We start from the raw sequence: 26132 nt of genomic DNA on the forward strand, positions 1-26132 counted from the left end.
TTAAAAAATGGCATCCCTCCAAGAACAGAAATGGCCACGGTCTGAAAAATACACTTAGGTTAAATTTAGATACATCTGAAATATGCTCTATTTTTTGCTGCTTCCTTGAATGGTGCCTCTCCATTAGCGATGATGTCATCAGTCATGGCAATTATTAGAGCGGAGAGCGGGCAGTGAGAGAGAGTCAGCCAGGTTGGAGCCGTTCGGTTCTCTTCACACTCCTTTGGTGTGGTTTTGTAATGCTGGCATGGTTCTGCTTATGATCTCTTGAGTAGGCTCAGAAGACACCTCTCTGTCTGCTACAGGGTCCACCGGGTGCCATTTTGTCTTTCCGTGCACAAACACATAAACACACAAACTGTCTATACACAGGCAATTACACAATGTTCTCTGTAGTCCTACTTAAGTAACAAATAAAAAAACCTTTCTGGGAAGTGGCTCATGTTTTATGCTGACATGTCTGTTTTTTTATTGTTGTTAATTGATTATGATTTAGGTGGCATTTACAAACTCCAGCCTCGTGTCAATATTAACGGTTCATATTATGATAATTATCTAAGCATCTACAATGTGTTATTATTATGATATAGTATTTAAGCATACGGTCTTGATTGAACTTTATTTTTGAATAGCATCAAGGTTTGTAAAGGTAGTGTAAAATTAGCAAAATAGAGCATGATAATGAAGTCGAGAACAAATCCATATTCCCAGGAGAGAAAAAAGTACCTTTCTTTGAAACAGAAACATATACTTAATACTTAATAGGAATACTTAAAGGTACATATCTGAACCTTAAGGGCCACTGTACATTTAATTAGCTTTTAGACTACATGCATTTTTCCAGGTAAAAGCTACCACTCCAGTGACGAAAAAAGGTACACTTTAGTACGATAATATTGTGAGATGTCCATGATGAATATCACAGTATAGTATAATTTTGTAATCTAAGTAATACATAATATGTTATGAATAAGAAATAAATCACAATGGGGCATTGGAGAGTTGATTATTTTGATTATTATTTTTATTTTGATTACTATAACAGCACATACTAAAGTGATTTACCCTCTTATACCACTTATAACTTTTTATTCATTAACAACAACAAGATGTACTTTTTATCCATTTATAGTTAGATATATTGTTGCATAACGTTCGTAAAACTAGTTAGTCCCTGTTATCACTTATGTTGTAGAAGCTATAAACTGTAGTTCCTTTACCAGCCTCTCTTTTTTCATTACAGTGAGTACAGTGAGTACAATTAATTAATGCTTTCTGATCAATCAGAATTGAGAATCCAGTAGTGCTGTAGTATATCTAATTAGTATAACTAATTTAAAATTTGTCTTTATGGTAGAGGCTAATAGTCTAACAGGAAGATAATAAGGTACTAACTCGTGGTAAAGGTACAAACACGGAGGTGGTTGCCTCAAGGGTACGTCTGTGGTATCATTTGTTAGAGAATCTAGAGGATGTAGTGTACCTTTAAAATTCGTTTATGCTACATAATTGGACTTCTGGGGCCAGAGTTATGTGTTTAAGAGGACATTTATTGTTCTTACCATGAAGTGCAAAAGTTTGTGTCTCCTTCTTCACAGAGGCTGCACTATACAGAGAAAAATATGTGATAAAATGGTTGGATATTGTGATGGTGGTATGACAGACAATAAATAAAGACTAAAGTATTGTAGTGTGTCTGCCTGGATGTGAACCTGTAAATGAAAAAAAAAAAAAAAAAAAAAAAAAAAAAAAAAAAAAAAATCAAGTTCTACTATAGTTAACAATAAAATGAATATTTTCTTTCTTAAAGCTAATAATAAAATGCCTGTAGTTCAAAACAAAACAACTAATTAAATACTTAGAGCTGCTTATTCTCGTCAATATATGAATATTTTTAGCATTGTACCATTGTTGAATTTTCAAATCTGATTGGTCAGAAAGTGTTGATTAATTTTCTATAATAGCAGCTTTGGCATTAGTGCCAGGTGTAATTTAAAGCACAAGTTTATATCAATTTGCTCATTATAATATATGTTAGGTTAGTAAAAGATAAGTTTCAGGTAGTTGTATGGCAGATGATTCACTTAGTCTAAGACTAATAATAAACAGATTTAAAAAAAAAAAAACATGTTGATATTGAAGAAATTTTTTTATCGTTTTTTTTTTTTTTTTTTAAATCCTATTAACTTGAAGAAAAAGTGACTGTTTGGAATGACTGTTTATAGCTGCTACAACACAAGTAATAACAGGAAATAACTTGCTTCGTGGACATTCCAGAACATTAAACGTGACTATAAATGCTTTAATTGTAATTGTTGGCATATTGCTGTTGTATAAGAGGGAAAAACTCCAGGAAATGCAGTTACTGAAAAATCAACTTTGGGGTAATAATACTAACTTCACTTTAATTCAGGCCATATCACACCCCATGTCGTTGATTATTTTCCTATTATAACATGACCTGTTGTGTTTTATTCCTTAGAGGCTTGCTGTTATAGAAAATGAACCTCTTCTGAACATGAGTTCAGTGGCACAGCGGTATAATTCTTACCTGTCATTTATATTTGTCACTGTGACTTCATGGAGAGGTAAACACACATATAAGTAACTGAGTACATGTTATTTAACCACCTGATTGATTTGTAAAACCTTCGCCATTGTGGTATTTCCTGACTACCCCATAGGGCTTCTGTTGAGCATGAGAACATGTTGAGTTGCTTGAATCTTAGTAAAAAAATAAACAGTTTGTTGAGTCACATGACAGTAAAATGCATCAAAAAATACAAGTGTGCCATACAAGAGACCCTGTCTCTCAGCCAGGAGGTATTTGTGACTGGATCCCAACCAGAGCTCATTTTCTCCGCAGGAACTTTGTGATGTCAAGAAAGAAAAGTCAGCACGCCAAAAAATGACTCTCAAATGCCTGTAACTAATGCAGTGGATGTTCAGGTAGAAGAGATGAGCAGGAAGAGGAGGCAGTGTTAAATAATGCATCGAGTAGAAAATGGCATCGTTTGAATCAAAGCTGTGTGTGTGTGTGTGTGTGTCTGTGTCTGTGTTTGCACCCTTTTCACAGTTTTATGCATTTTGTTGAGTTTACGAAACACTGCTTATTGTGTTATTGAGGTCCTGTACAGATTTATGGTATTGTCTCTCTGTTATATAATTTTTCTTTCATAATTCTTTTCTTTATAATATACTTCTGCATCCAAAACTCTGGGTCCACCATCATCTTTTTCCGCATCACATAACCTTATTATTCAAGAAGGCATCTATTTAAAACTGAGTTGAATCCATTTTTAGTCATGTGAAAAATCCTCATATGAAACTGAAATCTGTGATTCTTGAGTGGTGCAACAGAAAAGCGCTTGACCTATCATCAGGAGAGCAGGAGTTCAAATCTAGATGATGTGGTAGGGTGGTAAGGATGGCACACTCTCTCTTCTCTGTCAATCAGAGCAATAGTAACCAATCGCAAGCATCTGTGAGCTCATGTATGCAGAAGAGGGCAGATAACACTTTCCTCTGAGTGTATTATGCTGCCCTGTGACACTTAAAAGATTGAAAAGAGGTTAGCTTCACATGTCTCGGAGGGAGCACGTGTTTGCCCCACCCTCTCCGGGTGGTAGCTGTTGTGTGATAAGGAGAGAAAATGGGGGAAAAGCCAAAAAAAGAGAGAGAGAGGGAAAAAAATCAAGTTCACACAGTTAGCATTATTGTTTTAAATTTCATGCATGTGGTAGCGCATGCCCATTCCCAACACACAGTGTAAATGTAAAAGTTTAGATCATAAATCTGTATTGTGTCTTATTGTCCTTATGTCTTTCAGTCAACAGGAACATATAATAGTGGATTTATCGTGTAGAGCAGTTGAATTCTGTGTGGGAAATACAGGGTGACTAAAAAAAATATTAACACTTACTGGCAACAATTTTCATTAGTTTGCTTTTCTTTCTTTACAGAAAGAAACATTGCCATATTTTTTTTTTCTTGAAATGGCTACCATATTGAGTTTGGAACAAAGACAAAAGGTTGCAACATGGATGGAGGCCTTTTAATCCTCCTCAATGGTTCACAACAAATATTCAGAACACCGATAATGTGTTAACATTTTTTTACTCACCCTATATATTTGACAACCATGTACTAGTTTTTTTAGTGAACAAATAAAACAATGGGCCTCATTTATCAAACCTTTAATAAAGTTGTATGTAAATGTTTATATAGGCCAAACGGAACTAAAAATGCCTGCTAGATTTACAAAGGTTTCAATAACACTGATTTTGTTCACCCACAAACTCTGTAAAAGGCAAAGCTCATTATATATAAAGTCTCATTATATATAGATTTTCATGAAAACTACTTTTCTTGTGTAAAATCGGTGGCTCAGACATTTGGGTCATGCTGTGGCCAGTCAGCAGCAGCACAAACAGGTTGATTTATCTGAATATAACTGTCTTGAAGAGTGTTATGAGAGAGGAACTGAAGGCTTGTGAAATTCTTGGAAACGTACTCTCTCTCTGAAGTCTCTCTTCTGTCTCCTTTTCCAGTTCTCCAAAGAGGTGCTGGCTAACATTTACTCGGCATACATCGACAACTTCTTGAATGCCAAAGACGCAGTGAGGATCGCTAAAGAAGCCAAACCTGCTTTCATGAAGTTTTTGGAGGTATGTTTATCAGAATGCATGTGTATACTGTATGTGTGGATTCCACCTGGGTCTCACAGTCCTGCGTCTGTTTGTGATAGAGCATTACATTTAGAAGAGCAAGCCGTGGGGGCCCATACATGTCCGACACCAAATGATGTAATCAATTATTTCATGGTTTGTGAACTTTGAAGCTAAATTGATGTGAGCTGCACTGAGAGAAATTGAAAAATAGTGGAGGTTTAACTTAAAAAATGGCTGACGTCCCAATAGGAGCACTAACTGGACATGAATTGTACAGTCTGATACAACGCCAGTGGATTACGAAAAGAAAAATCCACTGGCTCCATCCCAAATTCTGGAGCACACAGAATCCATTCTAAGATTTAACCATCTTTTTTTCCCCATCAGTGTTCATGTTGTGTTATTCTTGGTAGCTAAAGAATGAGTTATTACCCAGAATGCACCGCTAATGTCAGTTTTAGCTGCAAGGAATGGCCGTGAGCCAGCAGATGAGCACTGAAGTGAATGTGTAATGGAATTAACTGTGCTGGGCTTCACAGAAATGTGTTGTCATTGGGAGATCATGAGTTTGAACTGATGAACTGAGAATGCCTCAGCCATCCGTGGTCCAAAAGACCAACATTAGTCGTGCTTTCTGGGTAGGAAGAAAGGCATGACTCTCTCTCCTGCCGATCACAGCGACACTAACCAATCACAAGCATCCATGAGCTCATGTATGCGGAAGAAGGTAGATAGCGCTTTCCTTTGTGTGTGTTACGCTGGACTGTGATGCTGCATGAGCAGCAGTTTGAAAAGATGAAGTTGGCTGGATTCACGTGTCTCAGAGGAAGCTCATGTTAGCCTTCACCCTTCACCCTCCGTGGATGGTAGTGGTCATGTAATAGGGGAAAGCTTGCTAGTTGGTGAAAATTGGCCCAGATTGGGAGAAAATAAGGTAACTGAGAGGTTTACTGAGAGTTCACAGTTTATTAGGTACATCTATCATTTAGCTAGAGTCATCAGAGGTGCAGAAAGATCCACCACCTAAATATCTGCTCAGCAGTGGTCCTTTGGTGGTCCCTTTCCATGAAATTTCCATGAGGATTGAGTAGTGAGTCTGATAAACTCTATATAGCAACAATTTGAATATTGTCAGTATTGTATATCTACAATCTATCTCTTCATCTACTTCATAGTTAACTACAATAGTGCAGAGATGTGATGTTCTCTTCTCTAGCCACTGTGTTTCATGCCTGTGTACACTGTTCTGAATGGCACGGCTTTTCTAGATACCGAAAGTCTTCCTCTTCGTCTGTTCTTCCATTTATAAGTGTGTTTTAGGTCACCTCGCTTGAGTGCTGTTGCAAATTCATTATAATTGCCACAGGCAAAACTGGCCTTAATATCACAGTGCTCATTTGTCCTGTGCAGCTGAATCATTGATTTTGCTGTCACCTAGTGGTTGTGTCTGAAACCAGCTAAATTAGCATGCAGGCACAAAAAGGATATTTCCATTACATTTATGTTTACTTATTTAACAAGTGCTTTATTATTCATTTTATTACAGCTGAGTCAGAATCTCACTTTCTTTGTTTTTCTTCTCTCTCACACAAACACAGCAAAGTATGCGAGAGAATAAGGAGAAGCAGGCTTTGGGTGATCTGATGATCAAACCTGTGCAGCGCATCCCGCGCTATGAGCTCTTAGTCAAAGTGAGTATTCTTTTTTTTTTTTCATCCCGTATCTCGTCACTCGTTATTTCCATATACTCAGGACTCTGTATCCTGTACATACTGTGAACGATGCAGTGTGTTATTGAAGTTTATTGAATGCGTGTGGGGGGGTTAGGATTTGCTGAAACACACTCCAGAAGACCACCCAGACCACCCACACCTGCTGGATGCTCAGAAGAACATAAAGCGATTGGCTGAGAGGATCAATAAGGGACGACGTAACGCGGAGGAGGTGGAGCGAGAGACGCGGGTCATGCAGGAGATCGAGGCACACATAGAGGGGGTGGAGCATGTAAGACACGTATTTCTCAGATCAGTTGTGGCTTTCTCTCTAGTGGTGTAATGATGCACTCCGATAATGAAATAGTTTATACCGTTAAAGGAATTTGGCCAAAAAAAATCAATATTCCACTTAGAGTAAATCTGACTTAGTTACATTACGTACGTACATAATTAAAAATATTTACCTAACCTATTTACCTATTTAAGTTAATTAATATTCTTTACTTGCTTACTTTACTTTCTCATTTAAATTACTTACCTAACTTGCTTAACTTTCTTTACTTACTTGCTTCCTTACTTACTTGTTTGCTTACTTACTTTACTTGACTTTATTTACTTTACTTACTTGCTAGCCAAACCACTTAATATCACTAGTGATGATGACATCACAAGAAAAGTATATTTCCACCTATGACACATCACCTGCTATAGTATACTATAGTGTACACTGATTATAATACTAGGAATTAATTAGTCCATTATAAACCTAGTTTAATCATTACTTTATCAAATCAATTAATCAGTTACACTTTCATCACTAATTGCTCCTTCTGATTATGCTGTACAGATATGTTTATATTATTGATATTAATGTTTAATACAGTATCTGACCTATTAATATCATGTCCATTCAGATCCTGAATCCTCAGAGGAAGTTCCTGAGACAGGAAATGGTGATGGAGGCGGTAAGCAAGCAAGAGAGAAAAATCCACTGGAAAAGCAATTTGTTCAAAATAATTGTTTGATAAGTGACCCAAGATTGAGACATCCTCTGTCTCTGTCTCACACTCTCTCTACCACTCTCTCTCTCTCTTTCTCTGTTTCTTTTTTTCCCCTGTTTCTCTATCTTTCTTTCATTGTAGAAATCGGTAGGAGGGAAGAAGGATCGCTCTCTCTTCCTGTTCAGTGATTTGCTGATTTGTACCACTCTGAAGAGGAAGTCGGGTTCTTTGCGTCGGAGCTCCATGAGTCTGTGCGTGGCTTGGATTCCCTTATTAACTTAGAAGCTGTATTTCAAATACTTGTGTTGGTTAGAAACCAAAAAAGAAAAAACATAAAATAACATGTAACTCTATCTGCACCACATATCTAAGCAACATGTGTCCATTTGGCACTTTTTCGTCTAAAGTGAGCAAGGCAGAATCCAATCCAAGCACACAGCTGAGCAGTTTAGGGTTAAAGGTCATGTTCACGGTCCCATCAGTAGCTCTCTGGTAGTTCTGGAATTTGAACTCATGACCTTTCACCTCCATTGTATAGGCATTGCATGAACAAGAAGAGTAACTAGAAAAGCACAGCATAACTTCTCACTGTTAAGGCCTTTAATAGAACCTCTGCAATGCTTTGTATGTGGCTAGCTACAACATAAAGGAAGGATTTTGTTTAGGCAATTGGTGTAATTAGTGTTCAAGAACATAAAACTCTCAGGGTTTCTTTTTATAAAAGGATGCTAAACATATCGGACCTCTAAATATATATGTGGTGGAATGGAAAAACCTTTCACATGCTCAGATTTTGACATTTTTGTTAACTAGATTCTCTGTAGCACATATCTCAATATCATCTATATTTCTAGTATTTTAAAATTTCTGTTGCCTCCAAAAGTGAAAACAGAGGAAATCACTTTCAAGGATTCCAGTCCAGGTCCCCTAGCACATTGTCTAAAGCAGGCGCTACTTATTAATTTAATCTGCAGTTATTTTAACATGTAATAACTGAAATATAAATATGACCATGAAAACTATATCTATACTCGCCTTTATTCATAGCCTGAAGGCGTTTTTGCAGCCGTGCTTGTTAAACTGGCTTTCTATCTACCTAACATGATCTTTGCAGAAAGTCTAGGCAAGTTCAGAACGTTAATAAAAACAGTTGTACATTGTTTTGGTTTTTGTAAATCTGAGATGTTGAAGTATATACAAAACCTGATTTTTAAAAAAAATTATTTTTGTCTGTTTGCCAGAAGTCTACCATAGTGACTACAGCACATATAGTATGATGCACATAATGTTACAAACCTTTTGTTCTATTTCATTACACATTTATTCGGATATCACAACCTGTTTCAAATATTTATCATATAGAGAGTGTTTATATTCACTAATTACAAGGTACCTTTGCATTTTATTGCTGGATTATTGAATTGATCATGCAAACAGTTCACTACAAGATCTTATAATCCTATTGATCTTATAAACCATTTTTAAAAATCCGATAAAGGTACCAAAGGATTTTGGATCAATAATCAGGATGATCAGGGTATGTGTATTGTTATTCTGAAATCTTTTGTGTTTCTGTGTTTGGACATATGTATATGTATATCCCTAAAAGGAAAAAAGTGCTGTCACTAATGGAATAGTGGGTCAGATAGATCCAATAGAAGCTCATTTCTGTATTTAAATTAAGTTTACAGCTTAAAGCAATTAGCTATCATAAAATAACCCAACTAAATATTTACCTTTTTTTTTTTAAGGATATTTTAATATTTCTTACAACACAACATTCTTGTCAGGGTTTATTCGTGTATTTTAGAAGAAATGCTATTATTGATTAACCTAGAGCTTTCTCATGACCACTGAAGTGCAGATCACGTTTCTGTATGCTCCTGGACAGTTTGTGAAACATAATCTAGAAAAATTGTAAAAGAGTTTTATGTAACAACATAATAATTACTGGAGCACATTTGAATTTGTTAACTTTTATTACCTGATGGTGATTGGTTGCCTGGATACTGTCCTTTAGCACCCTCTAGTGTGTATACAAGGCACTACACCGACACGTTTCTTTTCTTTTGTAATGTGTACTGGGTATGTTTAGTTCTCAGGACATGGGTAATAAATCTGTTGAATATTATGGATTATCACAAATGTAGTGCTCTTCCTAGGTCACAGGACACACCACAAAGATGAAATTTTCCTGGAAAAATTTTTTACTTTATTTTATTTTTTGTGTAACTCTTTTATTATTTTTTCCCCCAATAGACAATCTTGCAAAGATAAATTCAGATAAACACAAAAAGAAAGAAGCTGGTTGTTGGCAATACAACATAAATAGTGACACATAATCACAAAATATATTAATTCACAAAAATAATAAATGACTCTCTAGTTTTAAATGTCTCCTCTTTTTCAGATGTTGTACAGCAGATTTATTCTAAATGTAATACATTCCCTAACTCTGAGCTGCATCTGAAATGTAGGGACTGTTTCTGATTTCCAGTATTGTCAAATACATTTTCTAGCCAATAATGTACTCAGGGAAATGGCTACTGCCTCCAGTCTGTTAGTTACTATGTCTGGATTCACTGCACTGAATAGGATGGTTAGAGGATTTGCATTCATCGCCTCATTAAGAGCTTTTGATAAATGGTTAAATTAAAAGCCCCAAAAGTGTTCCTGTGGTATGTAAGAAAATTTTGGTGTAATGTACCTATTTCTGTTGAGCACTTTATACATAACTGTGAAGTACTTGGATATAATTTATGTAGTTGTGAACCTTAGTCTAGAACCTTAACCACTGAACCTTAACCCGCAAGCCACCCAGGATCATAGATCCACACACTCAGCTGAAGCGTAACAGACAGCACAGGGGCATTGCAACTTTTACACTACATCTGAGGCAGAGTTTAAACCCAAGCAATGAGTAGAGCAGGTCACGGATTTATCTAAGCAGATTGGATATGCTCTCAGGAAGGGAGGGGTGGCATACTGTCTTTCCCCTATCGATCACAATGACACTAGCCAATGATGGGCATCTGTGAGCTTGTGCATGCAGAAGTGGGTGGATAGCGCTTTCCTCTGAGTGTGTTATGCCACCCCATGATGTTGCATAAGCAGCCGTTTGAAAAGAGGCAGTCGGCTGGCTTCACGTGCCTCGGAAGAAGCATGTGATAGCCTTTGCCCTCCCTGGTTGGTAGCTGTTGTGTGATAGGGGAGTGTTAATTGGCCATGACTAAATTAGGGAGAAAATTGGGTGAAAATCCAAAAAAAAAGATAAATTTTGATTAAGCTTTCAGCAAAATAATTCTAAACCACAAAAGACAAAAATAATTTTCTCATATTTTCGAAACTGATACCGCCACTGTGCCACTGCTTGGCCATGTGATTGAGATTGTGTTTCTTTATCATCTGTTTAATTGGCCTGCAGTTGTTAAACCCAACCTAAAATATTTTCATTAACCCATTTCAGATATTCTGCTGCTAGTGTCATTGACACCTCCAGTAAATATAAGTTCCTGTGGAAATTGCCCTTGGAGGATATCGAGGTAGTGAAAGGTAAGATGTCCATCTCTATGAGCTGATTCAGAGAAATACAGCTGAAGAACTTTTCGTTTAATTCGGAATCATTTCCTCTCTGCAGGCTCGAATCAGGCCACCAACAGGGATACAATCCAGAAAACCATCAGCCGTCTCGATGAGGACCTCAGTACACTCGGCCAAATCAGCAAGCTATCAGAGACGCTCAGCTTTCCTCACCAGGTCAGTTACACAAATGTGCACAAAACACAAAAATGTGCAAACACACAACAGCATAATCATTCCCTGAATTATTGTATATATAAAAGTCTATCTATATTAATGTTCCATATTTTCCAGACTATTCCACTATTCTATTTTAGAAGAAGATTTTAGAGAAGATGAATCAATATACACAGTGTGTTACTTGCATTAATCTACCAACACTTTTCTTTTATACAAAGTTTCTCATAGAGTACAACCAGTAATTTTCCCCGATTAAAAACAATTATATCATAGCACTGTTGAATCTGATTGGTCAGAAGGTGTTGATTAATTTTGCCTAACTGCAACTCTGACAATAGTGCCAACTGCAAGGCATATCACAGGTTTATATTAATTTATATTAACTTTATCACAGGGACTTATTAGCTTCAAAAAAATGTGAGGTCGTGACATTCTCAGAAAAGGGACTAACTTGTTTTAGCAAATGTTCCACAACAGTAAATTTAACTATAAATTGATAAAAAGTATGACATGTTCTTTTTAATAAATATTTTGCTTTCTTTAGCCAATTGCCCTGCTATGCTGTGCTGTTATAAGAAAATAATCAAATTCAAGGTTTTTGTTGGTTTTTCCTATAACGGCAAGCCCCATGGTGTTTATGAGCTAATTAAGTAAGAAATAATATTTGTCCACTTACAATGGTGAAATATGGCTCCTTCATGTAGCTGCAGACGTTTTAAAGAATCCACGTGCTGCATTGCATTCATCCAGTCGCACCAGGAGTACACAAAGAATTTTTAATCTTAGTCTAAGCATCTTGTAAGCTCTGATATACGATTAAATAAAAAGTTGGAATAGCAAACATCTTATCAAAATGTCCAATATGGCTGTTTTCTTGGTTTCCTTAAGAATCCCAATAACCAACCATATTAATGTTATTGAAATGCCCATCCTCACTGAAACTAGACAGTTGAAGATTGGAAAAACATTGCCTGGTCTTTTTCCAATCCTTACCTGTCCAGGTTTTGTGAGTCTGTTTCCACTGTAGCCTCAGATTCCTGCTCTTGGATGACAGGAGTGGAACCCAATGTGGTCTTCTGCTGCTGTAGCCCATCCACTTCAGGGTTCTGTATGTTGTGTGTTCTGAGATGCTTTTCTGCTCACCATGGTTGTAAAGAGTGGTTATTTGAGTCACTGTAATCGTCCTGTCAGGTCTAACTGGACTGGCTAATGTCCTCTGAGGTGTTTCTGCCACATGATTGGCTGATTGGATAATTGCCTGAGTAAAAAATAACGTGACCAGACTGGTGAGGTGAATTGTTATTATAACAATTATGGTAAATAAACAATGATTGACGTTGCTTTGCTGTACAATTTGGAACACCAATAGAGGGCAAAAGGTGTGTGAAAATCTGGTAGTAACTATTTCATTTCCAGGCACTACAATGAACAAGCTTCTTTTTGTGTACCCCTGTCAGCCTTATATTATAGGATAAATTTCTTGTGATTTCTTTACATTCTAATTACATTAACAAGGACATCTTTTTTGAATCTCTCTCCCTCTTATTTCAGAGTCTGGATGACGTGATAAAGGACCTGATGGCGTCGGTTCACAGGGAATTAGCAGAGAAACAGTCCCTGGCTTTCAGCATGACCTTCTTGCCCACTAAACTGGAGCTGAGCACGGCGTCTGCAGACAGCACGTTCATCTTCGAGTTCAGCAGTCCAGACGCACGCAGCAACTTCGAACAGGCCTTTGAGGAGGCCAAAAAGAAGCTTGGTAATCTCACAGTTATATCCAAACCAGAATCACATTTTTACCTAAAGAACAGTCTACACAGGAATTTCTAATCAGAACAATTACTTGAAAGATTTTTTACTGTGCAAATTAAGCACAAGAACATACAGCATATTTCAGAAGGTACAGAAGGTACAGATACAGAAGGGTGACAAATTAAAGGAAAACTAGTGGCTTTGTTATGTTGGACAGGGCATTTTTCACTGCAAACCAATACATTGAAACATTTCTGTCCTGAAGGGAGTGGTGTCTTCACCCCCATCCTCGTGGAATGAAGGCTCACTGAATGCTTTAATGAGTATGAAAATGATGTAAATCATCTGGTGATTGTGAAGGCCACAGCATATCTCAAATCAGTTGAAGTCCTACGGGAGACATGTTAGACAGAGCTCTCTACCACCATCAAAACATCAACTGAGGGAAAATCTTTTGGAAGAAGTTTTGGAGTTCATCCCTTCAGTACCTTTCTAGAGACTTATTCAATCTATGCCAATGTGCATTGAAGCTATTATGATGGCTTGTTTATGGACCAACAGCTTACTAAGGCACTTGTTGAGTTTTCCTTTAAATTGTCACCCATCTGTAAGTCTACATTCACCATTAAAAAGGAACCCTTAGATATTATGTAGCACAGAAGTGACATCAACATGGTAGTGTGTTAAACACCTCAATGTCACTGCTGGGTTGAAAAACAGTCCAAATGGAAATATCTATGCATAGAAAATGTGAGCTACAGTGTCTACATGTATACTTACAAAGTTTACCAAGAAGGTTAGGTGTGTAATAAAGTGCATACGTCTACACAGTTTTTTAAAATCCCATGTACGCTGCTGGGCCTGATACACTTGTGCCAGTGCCCCCCCCACACACAAACACACACACACACTACCCCAGTTATTTCTGGTCAGAGAGGGCTGCTCCTTAATAAATGGGCTAGACAGATTGTACAGGAGTATAAACAAGCTACATTCAGTAATTATATACCTATAGATGTACCTGATAAAATGGCCAGTGATTGCAGATACAGGGTAGATGTAGTACAATTAGTTTCTGAACATGCATCTGTTACAGTGTATGCATGATGTACGCATTGTCATCACACCAAAAAAGCAAAAAATGTAAAATAGTCTGTGTCTGGGGTTATTATGAACAAGAAGAAAGTGACTTGTTTTTTTTGTTTTTTTTTGCTTGTTAAGAACCACATTCAAAGTGAAGAAATCCTACAAAAACACAGCTTTAATGCAAACTGATTTCTTTTACCTTTATTATAAGCACATGTCGTAGGGAGTGTGTTAGCAAGTTCAGCTTGATCAATAGTAAGATACATGGCCATAAAATGTATGTAGGCTATTTCTATCCTAACAATAACTTACGTAAAGCTGCCAGTAGTGTCACTCCCCCTATAAGTCCTTTTGAACATCATCAATGCTTTGTTGTTCAGCGTTTGAAACTCGACCAATACCTGGTTTCAATTTGGTTTGGGTGAACAACAGAAAAGAGTGCTTCCTGGAATGTCTGCTTACTGGCAGGAAAAAAAAAGCACAAAACCTTTTTCCCCACAGGATATAACCAAACCTTTACCAACAAGCCAGCTTGGATGGCATATACAGTGAGGTCAAAAAAGTCTGAGACCAGTAGTGAAAATGCTTCTATTTTGCATTCTTTTCTAATAATAATAAAAAAAGTTTTCATTAGAAATTATATTATTGACAAAAACTTGAGTGAATCTTTGAAGTATTTCAGAATCTTAATTTCAGACTTTTTTAGTGTTTTTTGTATGTTGTAAGATATTGAACATTTACTTTCTTTGTTTTAAATATTTCAAAATTCTAAAGCCTTCTGTTGATTTCCAATTTTAAATAAAAATATTTATATAACAATATTTATCATATATATATGATAAATATCTGGGCACATGCATGCAAATTACTGACATGATGGATTCGGATAGGACTAAAACCACAGAGATACTCCAGTAATAATTATATCACCCGAACTCCCCATGGAAAACTAAATCAATCCCAAGGGTTTTAATGTATAATATATATGGGACAACATACACACATGTATCTATATATATGAACATATCTATATATACACATATGTAGATACAATTTATGAGTATAAAAATGTCCATAAATAAAGTTAGAAGGCTTAAATTGTAATGTTGTATCTCTGGATGAGATTAACGCAGTAGTGAGTGATAAGTAGAAAGGATTCTACATATTCCATCTTATCTAAATGAAAGGCGTGTGTGTGCATTTTTATGACTCTTGTGTTTCAAATCATCCTCTCCTCTCCGTAGCTATGAATAAAGACGAGTGGGACCCTGAGTTCCTGAAAGCCATCCCCATCATGAAGACCCGCAGCGGCATGCAGTTCTCCTGTGCCTCACCAAGCCACAGCAGCCCGGAGAACGTGTGTGAGGTGTGGGTGTGTAATAGTGACGGCTATGTAGGCCAAGTTTGCGTGCTGAGCATCAGGGCCGAGCCCACCGTGGAGGCCTGTATCGCCGTCTGCTCTGCACGGATCATCTGCATCGCAGCTGTGCCAGGACTCAAGAGCAGGTCCGGTTGCATATAACTCCTAGCATGCACTGCGCACTTAGTTAGAATCTAGTTAGAGTCTAGTGCTTAGAGTGGACCAAAAAATCTGTTTGTAAATGGCAAAGTTGAAATTTTCAGCACACTAAATAAAGGTGATATGCTGTGCTGTGAATGTGAATATATTAAAACTGCATGCAGTACAAATGTTGTACAAGTTGTGTATCTCTTCTAAGCAGCCATTATGTTGCATTGAAAATGAAAGTGTTAGCATTAATGAATAACCATAGCATAACAAATTAACCATTTCCAAATGATAGAGCATCAATAATAAAAGAGCTGTGCATGTGGTATCAGAGTTTGCTAATACAGAGACTAGCATTGGGAACGTATAACCACTTAAGTCTGATTTTAAAGTATATGAAATTTACTTGAGTTTTTCTTTCACCTAATACTTTTGACTTTTACTACATTTCAGTTGAAAAATCTCTACTTTCTACTCACGACGTTGCTCTATAATCATGTTTGTAAAGTCATAAAGTGACTTTTTAGCATCAGATAGCTTCAACAAGTCAATCTAAATTCCTACCAAATTAAAACTTTAACATAGATGACAGTATGACCTAATGAGACCTAATACCATTACTGTAATCTAACTGTTTCTATGTACACTTTGTATTTATCAAGGCAGTTTGTATTGTGACAGCTAAGTATTAGCATTCAGGCAGTTATTATCCTGCTAGCTAACACTTGAGAGATTAGGAGTAAAGCTCTTAATTAGCCTTAGCTAATGTTTTCCCCACATTATTTGGTTCCTTGCTGAAAGTGGCACTCATTTATCATCCGTAACTAAAATCAGTGTGTGATTTAAGGCAGTCATCTTTTTCTTTTGTGAATCTTTCTTGTACTTTTTGTATTAGCATTCAGCTAGTTATTATCATGCTAGCTACCATTTGAGATATATAAGCTGTTAGGTAGTTTTAGCTAATGGTTTCCAACAATCCTTAGTTTCTTGGTGAAAGTGGCACTAATTTACCATCAGTTACTAAAATCAGTGTGTGATCTGAGGCAGGCATCTTTTTCTTTTGTGAATCTTTCTTGTTTAAAATATGAGTTTACAATTGACTCACTTTTACAGTGATTTATTTTTAAAGAAGATGTAAACAAACCAATAAAATCTTAATGAGCTTAATCCTGCTTGCTACAGGACCCTTCTGCTGTTGAGATCTCACTCTCGTTTGGCTCATACCTTGTAGAAATAAATTAATGAATAGACAGAGCCAGTATATGTTATGTGTTGTATGATAGTTTACACTGTTTTTTTTCTCCCCTCAGGGAGCGTGTGGAATCGAGGCACTCTGCCCCTGCGGCGCCGTCCGAGTCACTGCCGGCTCCTTCTGTCCAACCTCAGCTCCACATCTCCATCTCTCGTTCCTCTCCGGAGCTCAGCGATCCTCCTGCTCCCACAGCGCCTGAGCTAGGGCCCTTTGAAAGTGACGACTCGGATGATGAAGACTCACCGAGCCCCTCGTCCACGCTGCAGAGCCAAGCATCACATTCCACCATCTCGTCCAGCTATGGCAGTGAGTCATTCTCATTCACGCAATTCACGTGTACAACTGTGCCATGTCAGGAAAATGAGCTGTGTCTCAAATCAAAAATTCTGACCTTACATTCAAAGAATTTACTAGTGTTGAAAATCCAGAACACTGATACGCAGACATTTCAGTAGGTTTGAAACCTACATGAGAGGTTTTTAAAATTCAAACACTAACTGTAATAGGAAAACCGCTTAGTGCTTGAATTTGAGTTGAGTGTACACAGTAATGCTCTAGAATAGTATATAAGTATACGATTTGAGGCACAACACTAGTTTGTTTAGTGGAGGTCAGTGGACTTGGAAATTTATCCATTTTTATTGCTGAACTATGCTAGTGTTTCAGGGTAGTGTGATTGGAGAAAAGGCTATTAACATGGACCCTATTCATTAAAGTATGGCTTGTCTGAAATGCCTTCGTTATTTTTAATATTACCTGGTAAAATAAATGAATGAAACAAAAGAGGAGATTGAGTTTGTATCTTGACCCCATTTGTAAATCAAGCAACCCCGTCTAGATACAACCCCTGGTCTAGATACATAGCATACATACATTTGCAAGCATCGGTTGATTTTGAGCTTTGTTTGTTTTGCAGAACGCTTTAGCTAGAACGTTTTAACTAAGACAGCTAGATATATGTGGTTCATGTCTTCTTCTCATGCCAGTGTCCATGCCAATAGTTATAGTTAACATTAAATGTGTGTGTCCTGCTCTCTGGATGGGAAGGATAGAATTATGTGTCCCCTGTTAATCAGAGATACTAGCCAATTGTGTGGTTCTGTGAGTTCATTCAAATGAAATAGGGCAACTAGCACTTTCAAGTGTTCCTTCCAGAGAGCTAGCTAGTGAGTGGAATTTGCCAAATGACCAAATTGGGGGAAAATTGGGTAAACAGTCATAAAAATTGGAACTCTGAGATGTTTGAACTTTTAATATACGTTCCCAGGTTTCTGTACAAATCAACATTACTGTTCATTCTGTGACTCTCACATTACTGAGATGTGCCATACCTCTAGCTTCTTTAAAGTTATCTGTGGTTCTGTAGCTGCCTGGAAAGAACCAGAATTATGGTGTAGCCTAGGAGATGTCACATACCAGCATGGTTTAAGCTTCCTCATATTTGTGCAGCCTGTTTTCCTGTCGTTCGTTTACACTTACCTAAATTCAAATGGTTGCCAGAGAGTCAGAGAGATATACTGGACAGCCTTTAAGACTCTGGTGTAAAAGGGCCATGCTGCTGCCTCAGTTATTTATGTTTAGTTGGGGGGAATGAGTTCAGCTAGTCTGCCTAGCAGACACAAAAATATAACTGCATTGAGCTAACAACATTAGCTTTGGTGGTCTTGCCCTGTGATTAAACCAGTATAGTATAGTAGCAGCAGATTTAAATTTGGATTTTTAAATACAGTGGATATAAAAAGTCTACACAGCCCTGTTAAAATTGCAGGGTTTTGTGATGTACAAAAACTAAACCAAGGTATATTACTTATACAACCCAGTTATTTTTTTTTCTTTTTCTTTCCTAAAACATTTCTATTTGTTTTTCACTTAAATTTTGTTGATTGCTATATCACATTAAAGATGGAAAAAGATCTGAAGTGATTTATTTTGGTTTCATTGTTTTTTTTACTTCACAAAAAAAACTGTCATTTTATCAGGGGTGTGTAGCCTTCTTATATCCACCGTATCTTTATCAGCTGCTCTAAATTACTTTATTTTTAGACCTACCTGTAACAGTATTTCCCAGTTCTACTCCTGGGCTGGATGACTGCACACTTCACTATTTTCCCTGATGTTTTAACCTCATCGAAGAGTTCTTTTTATTAGCTGATGATAAGAAAAAGACTAAATGGCTTTCATCTTGATGTGTTTAGGTTGTGGATAAAGAATACAGTGGAGATGCCAATATGAAGCAGACATTTAATTGCACTTTGATGAATTAAAATGATCGTACAATATCACGAAAAATAATCAGTGATTGTTATGATAATAAGGTGATAATTATGAGAGTTGTTTGTGCATTTTAGGCAGCTATAATAACTTTTAAGAACAATCTTTACTTTTAAACTTTGAATCCTCTGTACATCTTGCTCAGTAATTGTAATTTTTTTTTAAAGTTATCATGGCAGTGTTTTCCATGGGGAAACACCCACACACAGGCATAGATGTAATGTGCTGCTGATGTAATTAGCAAATGGCTTAATTAACTTCAATTTCTTATGACTGTGTGACTGTAGTGGCTCAAGTGTGGCTTGGTGTTTAGGTTTTTTCCACGTTATGTATCTATAGCTCTAACAGAAGCCATGTAAAGTGTGTATTTCTTTGCTACTATTTTAGATGATGAGGGAGCAGGCTGTAAGGACATGGCCCCTGAGACTACCAGTTCAGAGGAGGAGCAGGAGTTCTCCAGCGGGTTTGGGCCACAGCGACTGAGCGTCGACAGCCCAATGGACGGCCGTGCCATGCGCAGATCCAGCCGAGGCTCCTTCACCCGTGCCAGCCTGGAGGACCTGCTGAGCATCGACCCGGAGGCCCACCAGAGCTCAGTGTGGCTGGGCACCGAGGACGGCTGGTGGGTGGCTGTTTGCTGAATTGGTTAATAGTTTATCTTTAAGAGCACTTCCTAAAACTGTAGTATTTTATTCATTTGAATCAAACTCTTGGCGAATTTTCTGTGGCTAGATGATGATGTCTTTGTTTTTCTGATCCACTTAAGTTTATGCAGTCTGAAATCAGACCAAGTAAGAATTGTCAGTTCCCACCCACCCACCAGCTAGCTCTCCCCATCATACAATAGCTACCAACCAGGAGGGTGAAGGCTAACACATGCTTCCCCCGAGACACACAAAGCTAGCCAAATGCATCTTTTCAATCTGCTTTTCATGCTGCATCACAGGGCAGCATAACACACTCAGAGGAAAGCGCTGTCTGTCCTCTTCCGCATACGTGAGCTCACAGATGCCTACAATCACTGTACTTGAAAAGGAATAGAGCGCATGCCATCCCTCCCACCCAGAGAGCATTGTTCTCTTGGCTTCTGGGCACAGATGGCTATCAGGATTTCTGCTGTACTACTTAGGAGCCCATTGTACGCTCATAAAAAACAAACATGGTAGCAGAAGTTCTTTAGAGCAGGGTCGTGAAGGAATCCTTTGTGGTCACCTAAACAACATTTCAGTCTATGATTTTTTAACCTTATTTATTTATTTATTTATTTAGCTATTGCCACATTTCCCACAACAAGGAATAATCAATGATCCATCCATAAAAGCTTCTTTAAGAAATATGGTTCTACTATGGCATCATTCTGGCACCATTATTTTTAATAGTGTGTAGTTGGGATGGTGGGTGTCTGTCTTACCACCAATACCTTAGACTGTACAAAAAGTCTTCTTTTTTCTGTTCTCACCTTAAATGACTCTGGCTTGCCCTTGTTCAACCCTCCCAACATCTTCCACACCTTGCAACTCGTTGCATCTTGTATGGGCCTGTTGCTCTGTGACTCACCACTCTGTTAAGATTAGCATCTTAATCACAGTTCTTTAGAGCTCCCTTTTATTCTCACTCTTCCTGCCGTCACCTGATCTCTCAGGAAATGCTATGCTCTTAGCCTTAAAGTCGCCTTAAACTATATAGAACATGTTTTCTATAATTAAACCCTTAGGTGGAATTAATTTAAATTTGTTTAAGAGTTGAACAGAATCACCTGCCGCAGTTTTCCATTTTTCTTTTTATATTAATGCATTCATTCTAATATGGTAATGCATTTTTATTTCTATAGTAATAGCTCATTGACAGGACTTGTATAATAAAGCCATAATAAATAAAAGTCTCCATACACAGGGGACTGTGTATGCCAGCACCACGTCGATTGTGCCTTCATCAGTGGCTGTTCGTGGGCGTCCACTTCTCAGTTGTTCTGTCACACTTCCAGTCTTTCTGAAAGTTTGGCAACAGTGTTATGTGTCATGTGCTTGCCATGTTTCCTGTTAAAATCCATCACAATCTTGCGACAGCTTCCCGACCTAGCCATGAGAATGATTTCAACACGACCTAGCCATGAGAATGATTTCAGTATGACCTAGCCATGAGAATGATTTCAATAATTTCAATAATGATTTCTTCTTTTGTCAAAGGCATTCTTAAAGGCTATCTGAAAAAATAGATGGAAGACATTTTGCTAAAAAGTATAAATTTCCCCTATGTATGGAGACTTTTGGGACACCCTATATAATAAAAACTTAATAAACAAATTAAAAAAAAACATTTAAAAAAGAAAACATTTATATGGTGATATGGTGTAAGGAAATGCTTATTTAACATTTTACTTAATAAGAAGTCGCCAGTGTCAGGTTTATCTGTAACATGAAAGTTGAATTTTTTTTGTCTTTTTTTTTTTCCTTAACTTTGTAGAATGCAATACCACACACACAGCTGTTTTATTACTAATAGAAACTAGAAATGGGTTTAGTTTGTCACTGTGTGCTTCTCTTCCACTGTGTGTCTCCCTCTCTCCATTCTCAAGTAAAGGAGCTCATGCATTATCAATTTTAACTGTTAACATCTACCTTTGTGCTTCCTGTGTTTCCAGCATCCATGTTTACCAATCGTCAGACAACATCAGGAACAGGAAGAACAGCATGAAGATGCAGCACTCAGCCTCCATCTTGTGCATCCAGTAAGTAAACCACACTGTCATCTCACTGGCTGTTATTTCTACCCTTTAGCAGCTAAACAGAAAGTTATACACTTAACAATTTTCTCTGTCTGTTTTGGAAAGGTATCTCGACAACAAAGTCTTTGTGTCCCTTGCTAATGGAGAAGTGATTGTGTATCAAAGGGAAGCAGGTAAGTTCTCTTGACGCATTATTACATACTAATAATATTACTGCACACATATTATTCATTCAGAGTACATGGGTCTACTACCAAGATCAAAGTTATTACTTTCCCATGCATCAGAAATAACCCAGAAGTGTATTATTTAAGAATACCTCATTTAAAAATTGAGGCAAATTTGTTTTCAGCAAAACTATTCAAAATGCAAAACTAAATACTGTGGAATGATTTGATTTTGTGAGTGTATTCTGTACCAGCGTGTTCTGACCTGATATGTCACGCCATCACGTACATAAGGAGATAGATAATGGTACACAGTGTCATGTGAAGACCATTTTATCATACAGTGAGCTAAGCCTCTCTGAATATGTTATTGCATAAAAGACCTAAAAACTTATTTATTGAGTAGGCTTTCACACATTTAGTTAGACAGGAAGAGAGACAAGTTAACTGAAACAGAACTCCCGAATACACTTCCGTATTTCTCCATCTGAAGAACATTCTGCAAAATTCATTTACTGTGAAGATCCTGTCTCCAGATTTATCCTTCCACCCTTTGTATCTGATTGAAGTGTTGCTCTGGTGAACAAGACAACAAAACATACATTCACGAAGTTACATCATCTCTTATTGTGATCATTTCTGACTACAAAGAAAAGTAATTTTCTGTTACTAGTGTACTTTACAGAAAACCTAACGGTTGGATTTGGGCATGGGTCAAGGACAGTGATGTCTACATGCACTGGGGGTGGGGCTTATTCATTTACGCGCTGTCAAGACATATCTTTGCTCTGGTCTATCTGACACAAACATGCTTGTAAATTCTCTTTTTGCGGCCAGGTTTACAGGTATACATTTTTAAATCCTGTTTCTACCACAGTAATGAAAAACCTCATTTAATCGATAACTTACATACAAAGTGCTGAACATGCGATGACGTTTTCTGAAATCCCTAAGGCTGTTTTTTACTGGGGGTTTTTTGTTTGTTTTGCTTATATGAATATGGTGGAAGTAGCATGCTATAACACTGAATGTCATGTAAAACTCCTTCAAATACATTTAATATTGAAAAGGTTCAGCACCAAACAACGAAAATAAAAAAAAATGAATAAACTCTTCTACTAATCAGGTTATAATCTATTTATTGTGGAGTTCAGGCTTTTCGATTCACGTTGGCAGCAAATTAACCCTCATTTATTTATTGAAGAGTGGAGCATGAGGCAAAAGGTGTTTAAATACAGAGGCATGACAGCTGAAAAATATTTGCTGGAGTTGTTCTTTTAACAGAATAAAGCAGTTGTCCGTTAAAGTACGTTTAACTGTGACACCATGTTCCAGGTGGCAACTGTAACTCCGCTTTGCATCAGGTCGCTTCATATCACTTTGTTGTTGATTATTTTCCTATGACAGCGTGTCATGTTTTATTCCTTACGTGCCAAAACTCTAAATTCACATTTTTCCATTTAAAACAAACACTTTCTCAGTACTTAAGTTTAAAAAAAAAAAAAAAAAAAAAAACATCTTTAAACAATCACGTCAGATATGCAAATTATTAAAGGACAGTGTGGTTAATATTAGACATAGCTAATATTAATAAACCAAATAGGATTAAAAAAATTCCTGGCTAGTTATTTAGATGGCATTTAGGTGTATTTAGGTGTGTTTCCAAAATTCATATTAATACCATAAATAGTTTATTCTTCTACTGTACATAGAATAATTTAGTGGTTCAAATGTCATGTTCAGAGGTTCTAGGGAACTGCGTTACTGATGACATGTTTAGTCATGTAATCTGCAGTCAATACAAAATACATTTCCTAATCTAATGTAATCTACACAACACTGAATATAAATTTGACAGATGATTCAATTGAAAAGAAAAGAAACACTTAGTCCAGTAATGCACTCACTTTTTTTTTGCACCTGATTATATTTTTTTGTGAAATTAGTTTCTCTTTCTTTCGCTACCTCTCGTTTTCTCTCTCACAGGGAGCTTCTGGGATCCTCAGAGTTCTCAGACGTTGTGTTTGGGTTCCCCGAGCAGTCCCGTCACTAAGATGGTCCCAGTGGCAGGGAAGCTGTGGTGCGGCTGTCAGAACCGGATTCTCATCATCAACACCAGCACTTTAACACAAGAGGTGTGTGTGAGAGTGAGGGACCATACCATAGAGCCCCCTGTCTGCTGATAGAAATGTTTTGAAATTGTTTTCATTTTGTCTGATTTACTGCATCAGTTTGAAATTATTGTTGATCTGTCTGTCATTGGGAGACTAGTAAGGGCATAATTGTCCTGCTTTCTGAAAGAGACGGCTTTCTTCTCTACCCTGTCAAATAGATCGACACTAACCAATTGGATGGTATCTGTTAGCTGATATATACAGGAATATTACAGGAGTTAGTGTCTCATCCAAGTGTGTTTAGCGTTCAAGAAAATGATTTGAATTCATGTGTGAGAGCTGGTAACTGTCGTGCTAGCAGGTGTGAAGTGGATGTGATTGAATTACGGAAGAAAATTATGTAACATAAATATTTAATGATTAGCCCAAAGCAGTGTACATACAAACTGAATGTGTTTATGTTCTCCTGAATAGTTGCTGTTTTGAATAATGACATCCTAAAACAGTGTACAGTACACTGAAACATGCTGTATGTTTTAAGCTATATTCTTGTTTCAGGTCTGCCCTTTTACTACATGTGAACATGACCATGTGTTTATTTATGTGTATATGTTTGTGTGTGTGTGTGTGTGTGTGTGTGTGTGTGCATGTGTATATATATATATATGCAGCACTCGTTTGCAGTGGGCCAGGACAGCGGGCGGTGTGTGACCTGCATGGTGAGCTATGGTCAGGGTGTGTGGGTGGCTCTGCAGGGCAGCGCGCAGGTTCGTCTGTACCACTCCACCAGCTATGAGAGCATCGCTGAGGTGGACGTGGCACCTGCTGTTCACAAGATGCTCGCAGGTACAACAAGAATTATCATAGGTTTATATTAATGTTCTGATACGATATCGTTTCCGTAGTAACAGCCAACTTCACATGGACTTGTATGGTGGATGCTCCACATAATCTAATTGAAATAATTACAAAACAGACTAGAAAACGTGCTCTTATTTAACAAAGAGAAATCTATCATTAACATGGTTAGGTTTTCTGTAAGGGGACGCTTATTGAACATTTTTTGGAAGGAGTCTCCAGTGTCATTGCTTTGTAAAAGTCATAAAAACACTTAATATTTTATTATTGATTGTATCCTATCTCTCTCTCTCTCTCTCTTTCTCTCTCTCTCAGGCTCAGATGCCATTATCCGCCAGCACAAGGCTGCATGTCTGAGGATCACAGCTCTCCTGGCCTGTAGAGACGTGTTGTGGATTGGGACGAGTGCCGGGGTAGTGCTCACTCTGCCAGTCCCACCTGTGACCTCCACCGTAGGGACAGTTCCATTGCGGGCTCCGCTCGTGCCCACTGGCTCTGCCCACGGCCACACTGGCCACGTCCGCTTCCTCACCTCCATTGAGCTGCCTGAGGGCTTTGATGTCCACTTTCCCTCCCAGACAGAGTCAGGTGTGTTCAAAAATTAATGTCATGTAGCGTAAGGTGAATTAAAGTCAGCCACTATTTTATTCATTGGTTCATGTTCAGGACATCTGATTTTAATCAGACCTCGTCATTGATTGGAACACCACTATTTTAAACTTTAATAATGTTATTTAAAATTTTAAACTGTATTACTGATTTTGTTTTAACTGTAATACTGCTATTTTGTACTGTAACTCTTCTGTTTTAAACTGTAACACCATTTCAAAGTGTAACACCCCCATTTTAAACTTGAACACTGCCATTTTTAGCTGCAACACTGATATTATAAATATAACAGTGCAGTTCTAAACTCTAATATGCTATTTTAAATGTTAACACTCTATTTCAACTGTAACACTGTTACTTTAATATGTAACACTGTCATTTCAAACTGTAACGCTGCCATTTTAAACCAAAACACCACCATTTTAAACCACAACACCACCATTTTAAACCACAACACCACCATTTTAAACCACAACACCACCATTTTAAACCACAACACACCATTTTGAACCAAAACACCACCATTTTAAATGGTAACACCACTATTTTAAACTGCAAAATCACTATTTCAAGCTTTAACACCACTATATTTACTGTAACATCACAATTTTTACTGCAGGTTTCAAGTTAATACCTACCTAGGTAG

The 26132-nt window shown here is 37.4% G+C and overlaps 1 protein-coding gene across 3 annotated transcripts in view; it reads left to right on the top strand.

Annotated features, from left to right (window-relative positions):
• Window positions 1-26132, top strand: part of LOC113526468 (rho guanine nucleotide exchange factor 17) — a 121156-nt gene that overhangs the window by 87255 nt on the left and 7769 nt on the right. For all 3 annotated transcript variants that reach the window (XM_026913525.3, XM_026913526.3, XM_026913527.3), the window contains 16 exons: window positions 4551-4667; window positions 6269-6361; window positions 6498-6674; window positions 7300-7350; window positions 7528-7637; window positions 10853-10938; window positions 11024-11142; window positions 12697-12904; window positions 15228-15489; window positions 16801-17048; window positions 19401-19635; window positions 21655-21741; window positions 21844-21911; window positions 23892-24040; window positions 24691-24865; window positions 25193-25465. In XM_026913525.3, the coding sequence (XP_026769326.3) occupies window positions 4551-4667; window positions 6269-6361; window positions 6498-6674; window positions 7300-7350; window positions 7528-7637; window positions 10853-10938; window positions 11024-11142; window positions 12697-12904; window positions 15228-15489; window positions 16801-17048; window positions 19401-19635; window positions 21655-21741; window positions 21844-21911; window positions 23892-24040; window positions 24691-24865; window positions 25193-25465 (2458 nt within the window). The remainder of the gene's footprint in view (window positions 1-4550; window positions 4668-6268; window positions 6362-6497; window positions 6675-7299; window positions 7351-7527; window positions 7638-10852; window positions 10939-11023; window positions 11143-12696; window positions 12905-15227; window positions 15490-16800; window positions 17049-19400; window positions 19636-21654; window positions 21742-21843; window positions 21912-23891; window positions 24041-24690; window positions 24866-25192; window positions 25466-26132) is intronic.

The sequence above is a fragment of the Pangasianodon hypophthalmus genome, chromosome 6 (genome assembly GCF_027358585.1).
Source record: "Pangasianodon hypophthalmus isolate fPanHyp1 chromosome 6, fPanHyp1.pri, whole genome shotgun sequence".
Lineage (NCBI taxonomy): Eukaryota > Metazoa > Chordata > Actinopteri > Siluriformes > Pangasiidae > Pangasianodon > Pangasianodon hypophthalmus.